This window comes from Alligator sinensis, unplaced genomic scaffold, assembly GCF_000455745.1.
Source record: "Alligator sinensis unplaced genomic scaffold, ASM45574v1 scaffold850_1, whole genome shotgun sequence".
NCBI lineage: Eukaryota > Metazoa > Chordata > Crocodylia > Alligatoridae > Alligator > Alligator sinensis.
Window position 1 is genome coordinate 522,116 of NW_005842742.1, and position 5,124 is coordinate 527,239.

The following is a 5,124-nucleotide window of genomic DNA, read 5'->3' on the forward strand; positions in this document are numbered from 1 at the left end:
CTGTTCACCCCATCTGTGCCCCTCTCCATCCATCCATCCAGCCAATCCACAACCAGGCTGTCCATCTGACGCTCTCTATAACCATCCCCTTGTCCATCCATCCCCACCCCACCCCGCTCTCTTCCCCACTCTCTCCCCCCCCAAGCTGTCCCCTATGGCTGACAACACCTCCGCCTTCGACTACAACTACAGCTCCTATGAGGACACCGCCACCATGCCAGCACTGCCCACGGCCCTGGTGACTGTCATGCGCGGCATTTCAGTGGCCCTCTACAGCACGGCCTTCGTGCTGGGCGTGACAGGCAACGGGCTGGTCATCTGGGTCACTGGCTTCCGTATGGCACGGACAGTCAATGCCGTGTGGTTCCTGCACCTGGCCATGGCCGACTTCGTCTTCACCCTCTTCCTCCCCCTCAGCATGGTTTACGTGGCCCTGGGCTTCCACTGGCCATTCGGGAGAGTCCTCTGCAAGCTCAACAGTGGCTTGGCCTTCCTCAACATGTTCGCCAGCGTCTTCCTCCTCACGGCCATCAGTGTGGACCGCTGCCTCCTGGTGGCTGCCCCGGTGTGGGCCCAGAACCACCGCCAGCCCCGCGTGGCCTCCTTGGTGGCCTTGGCCATCTGGTTGGCAGCCCTGGCTCTCAGCTCCCCCTACCCGGTGTTCCGGGACACAGGGAACCCTGGGGCGTTGGCCAACGTCACCCATTGCTACAACAACTTTGCCATGGGTGTGGGGGACGTGGCCAAGGGGGACACGACCATGGAGGATGAAAGCAAGGGCGATGTGGTGATCACCCGACACCACGCCCTGGTGCTGACACGCTTTCTGGCTGGGTTCCTAGTGCCCTTTGCTGCCATCTTGACGTGCTATGGCATCATGGCGGCCAAGATGAAGAGGAACCAGTTGGCCCGCTCGGCCCGGCCCTATCAGATCATGGTGGCTGTGGTGGGCTGCTTCTTCCTTTCCTGGTGCCCCTACCACATCTTCTCCTTCCTGGAGCTGGCGGGGGCCATGGGGGTACCAGGGCTGGATGCCGTGTTGTTGGTTGGGGTCCCCTTGGCCTCGGGCCTGGCCTACCTCAACAGCTGCCTCAACCCCGTCCTCTACGTCTTCGTGGGCCGTGACTTCAGGGACCGGCTGTGGCGCTCGGTGCTGCAGGCCGTGGAGAGCGCGTTCAGCGAGCCATCCTCTCCCCGCAGCGCTGGGCAGGGGAAGCTCGTGTAGAGGGCTCCTGGCCACCTCTCTGCTAGCCCCCACTTCCCTCCCAGAGAACCCAGGAGTCCAGGCTCCCCGTCAACTTTGACCCGAACCAAAGCACCAGCCTTCACTCCCTTCCCAGAGAACCCAGGAGTCCGGGTTCCCAGCACCTCCATGACTCCATTCCTCTCCCAAAGCAGGAGAGAGTCCAGGCTCCCTTCCACCTCAACAGGGGGCCATTTGGCCTCCAGGGGCTGCTGGGTCCAGGACAGGATTGGCTAGAGTAGGGGGAAATGGAATAGAGATATATAGATATAGAGGTCTGACTGGATACAACCCAGGTGTCCGGGTTCCCAACTCCCCCCTTGTAACCCCCCAGCGCCCACCTCTCTCCCAGAGCTGGGGGAAACCAGGCGTCCTGGCCCCACATCCTCCCAGCTCTTACTGCTTTCCCACCCCCATTGTCTGGCGCTTGGCATCAAGTCTCTGACATGTGATATTGGGTAGAATAAAGACAAGCCTTTGATCTTCTGTGATTGGCTGGACTCTGGTGCCCTGCCCCCTCCAGATCCTGCCCCCATGCCCAACTCATCCCTCCAGTGCCAGTCTGGAACCCTCAGCTGGACGGCGGTCATACACCCAGTCCATCCCAGTTTAATGTGACCCCCAGGCCCCACTGAACTCCCAGAGCTGGAGGGAACCCAGCCCTGCCTTGTTCTCGCCCCCAGCCCCCACTCCTGTCCCAGGGCTGGAGAGAGAACCCAGGTGACCAGGCTCACAGCCCCATGGCTTTCAGCCACCAGACCCCACACCCTTTCTGAAGCTCAGGGCAGAACCCAGGTGTCCAGGCTCCAGCCCCTTCCCCCTGCCCCTCACCCACTACCCCCCACCTCGCCTCATAGCCAGGAATAGGTGTCCTGGGTGGCATCATGCATGTCCCAGACATGGGAGGGAGCATGTGCAGTGGCTCAGCTGCCTCATGTCACAACTGCAGATGGAGCAAGTTCCTGTGTATATGATGTCCTGGGGTGGGACTGGGATGAGGGGTGGGAAGGGATGGGAGGTATATGGACTGGCACGGCCCAACCTAAGCCCTTCCACCCCTCCCCCTCCCCCCACATCCATCCATCCATTCCCACAGCCTTCTACTCCTGCCTCCCACCCACTGACATACCCTTCTGTCCATCCACACAGACCTCCATCCACCCATCCTTTCCTTTGGCCCCTCCATCCACTGACCCCACACACCCCTTTGGCCACCAAACCAGCACCCTTCAATCCATCCACTTCTTCCTCCATCCATCCATCTCACCATCCCTCCATTCTGCTTTTCCTTCCTTATACATTCCCTCTCTCCCTGCTACCACCCATCCATCTCACTCCAGCTGAGCATCCCTGGTTTGGAGACCAACTAGTTCAGAGGCGCAGCAACAGCTTCTTGTTGGCAACAACTTACTGCATCCAATACTATGAGGGGTGGGCAGAAAGGAAGGGCTATGTGGAGAAGGGGAAGGGGTGGGGGTGATGCTGCTAAGAGCTGATGAGTGGGTCCATTAGCAACATGGAGGTGAACGAGGTAATCAACACAACTCAACCTGAAATCCCACTGCCCTTCCCCTACCCCGTCTATCCACAGTCTGTCCAGGGCCAAAGTCCCAGAGAGTCCTCCAGACACTTTAATAATTCTCATCTCCCAAAGCTTTGGCCCTCACCTGGAGGGCATCGGCATAAAGTTCATCTACAACTTTGGAGAGCTGGTAGACGGAGACAACGAAAGAGCATGCTGCACTTATTAGTGCTTGACTAAGTTTTCCCTTGACCATTCCAAGTACACAATATGACTTCTTGGCCCAGGATAGCTGTACAAGGGGAAGCTGTATGTTTTGGATTTCTGGTGATCTCATCATCCCCTTCAGCTCGAACAGGGGCAGGTCAGCTTGACTGGCCATACGGCTCAGGGACTCATCATCCAGGCCAAAGTGCTTGTAGAAGCCAATCATGGAGACCAGAAGGAGTTGGATATTGCATTGCAGAGAGACGCTAGGGATGGAAATGGCACCGGCACCACCTGAGGCCAGGGCTATGAGCCAGGTCAACTTCTTCAGCGCAGCTCGCTTCTTCTCCAGGATTTCCTTGGAGAAGTTGGGCAGGCTCAGCAGAAACACCAGCTTCTGCAGATGGGGAAGATCCTGTTCTAGGGTGTCCTCCAGTTGGTGAAAATCTAACTTGGCTATATCCCAGTTGGAGAGGAGAAAAACCTTTGGACTGGAGACCCCCAAGGCTTCCAGGTGTCTCCTGCATGTGTCCCGGATCTTCTGAAGAACATCGCCTTCATTGTAGGCCTCACCACGGGCCCTTTTTTCATTCTCTAAATCTTGGTCCACTTTGGCCCGCACAAAGTAGAACTTCTTGTCCATCTTCTGGATCTCCAGGGCCAGGTCGGCATCGCTGGATCGGAACCGTTCGGAGCTCACAATGATGAAGAAGTCGTAGGTACTGAAGTTCACGTCCTTCAGATAGGTGTTTGGCTGGAAATGCACAGATCCAATGCCCGGCAGGTCATAGAACGTGACATTGGGGTAGTGAGGACACTCATAAGGTGTGGGATCTATCGTTGTTTCATTCACCCCAATTTCGGCCGCACCTGTCTGTTCAGGTCTCACGCCCCGGATGGCATTGATAAAGGAGGATTTCCCAGCACCTGTTTCCCCTGTGACAGCAATCCGCAGCTTGACAGTTTCCAATGACTTGAGCTCCTTAAGTGCTTGACTGGCTGCTTCTTGGTCATCCCGGGCTTGGAAGAACGACTCGAATGACTCATAGATCTTGAAAGCTGTGTCCAGTTCCTGCTCTGAGATTAAATCTTGATACGGACTCATGGCCACCTGGAAAACTTCCAGAAGGAGGGTCCATTCCTGAAAAGCATGGGGATGGGAGAGCTGCAGTGGGTGCATGTTTAGAGGATCCCCCACAATATACCGATCAGAATCATTCCCATCCTCCCCTCTCCTCTCCTTCTGCTGCACACACACACCAGGCTCATGTTTCCCAAATGAGGCTCATCAGGGTTTGAAGTACTAGTCAACTTGCCTGGGTTCTTCCCCAGGTCCAGGAAAGGAGTGGGGGTCTAACCCAATGCACCCCTCTCCTCTCCCTACCCAGGCATCCTGTCTCCCTACCCCCCTGCTTCAATCACTGCAGCCCCACTCCCCTTCCAGAGCTCCCAGACACTGGGCTCTATTTCTTGCTCTGGGAAGGGACCTGAGACTGGTGGATTAGACTGGGTGGCTGGGAGCCCAGATGCCTGGGTTCTGTCCCAGCTGGGAGGAGGAAGTGGGCGAGAGCCCAGGAGCTGTGGACCAGGACTCCTGGGTTCTCTGTGGACTCTGGGGGCAGGCTGGGGTCTGGCTGATATGAGCAGGGGGTGTTGGGAAGGGCAGCTGTAACCCAGCTTCACTGCTACTGCCATGGGTTCACTCAGCAAGCATCTCTGTATCCCAGAGCAGCCCTGAGGCTGAAGTTGGTTTCTTATTCCAGTTCCTTTTTCAAAGCAAATCCTTACACAATTAAAGGGTGTCAGTAATGAATGGCACAGGCTCAAGAGTTTCATCCAAAATGGAAATCTACTAGTAAAAATGTACAATAATATCATGTATCAAGTATACAGCCCTGGAAAAAGAGACTTACGAGTAGGCTGGGATTATGAAGTAACTCATTTTCAGGACACCCCAAAATAAAACGGTGCATATCTGGTTCTGCATCCAATTACCAACCCATGACCTCTCAAATGCCAATCACTGGCTTTTGGGAGATCGTTGTACCCTATCCCCTTGCCCCCGAAATCCCTTTCTTCTATCCTGTATTTAGGTCTCATGTATTGAAGTCGATGGACTGCTGCTAGTTCAAACATGTCACCAGTCCTGCTG

General features: G+C 56.0%; 2 protein-coding genes across 2 annotated transcripts in view; one reads left to right on the plus strand and one right to left on the minus strand.

The window, feature by feature from the left end:
* Positions 1 to 1,712, plus strand: part of LOC102369951 (chemokine-like receptor 1) — a 7,566-nt gene extending 5,854 nt beyond the window's left edge. Inside the window, exon 2 of the mRNA XM_014525084.2 lies at positions 146 to 1,712. Coding sequence (XP_014380570.1) covers positions 155 to 1,225 — 1,071 coding nt within the window. The 5' untranslated portion in view covers positions 146 to 154 and the 3' untranslated portion in view covers positions 1,226 to 1,712. The remainder of the gene's footprint in view (positions 1 to 145) is intronic.
* Positions 1,713 to 2,874: 1,162 nt separating this feature from the next.
* The window catches only part of LOC102375168 (interferon-inducible GTPase 1-like), a 5,125-nt gene continuing 2,875 nt past the window's right edge, over positions 2,875 to 5,124 (minus strand). Inside the window, exon 3 of the mRNA XM_006034502.2 lies at positions 2,875 to 4,113. Within this exon, the coding sequence (XP_006034564.2) occupies positions 2,875 to 4,113 (1,239 nt within the window). The remainder of the gene's footprint in view (positions 4,114 to 5,124) is intronic.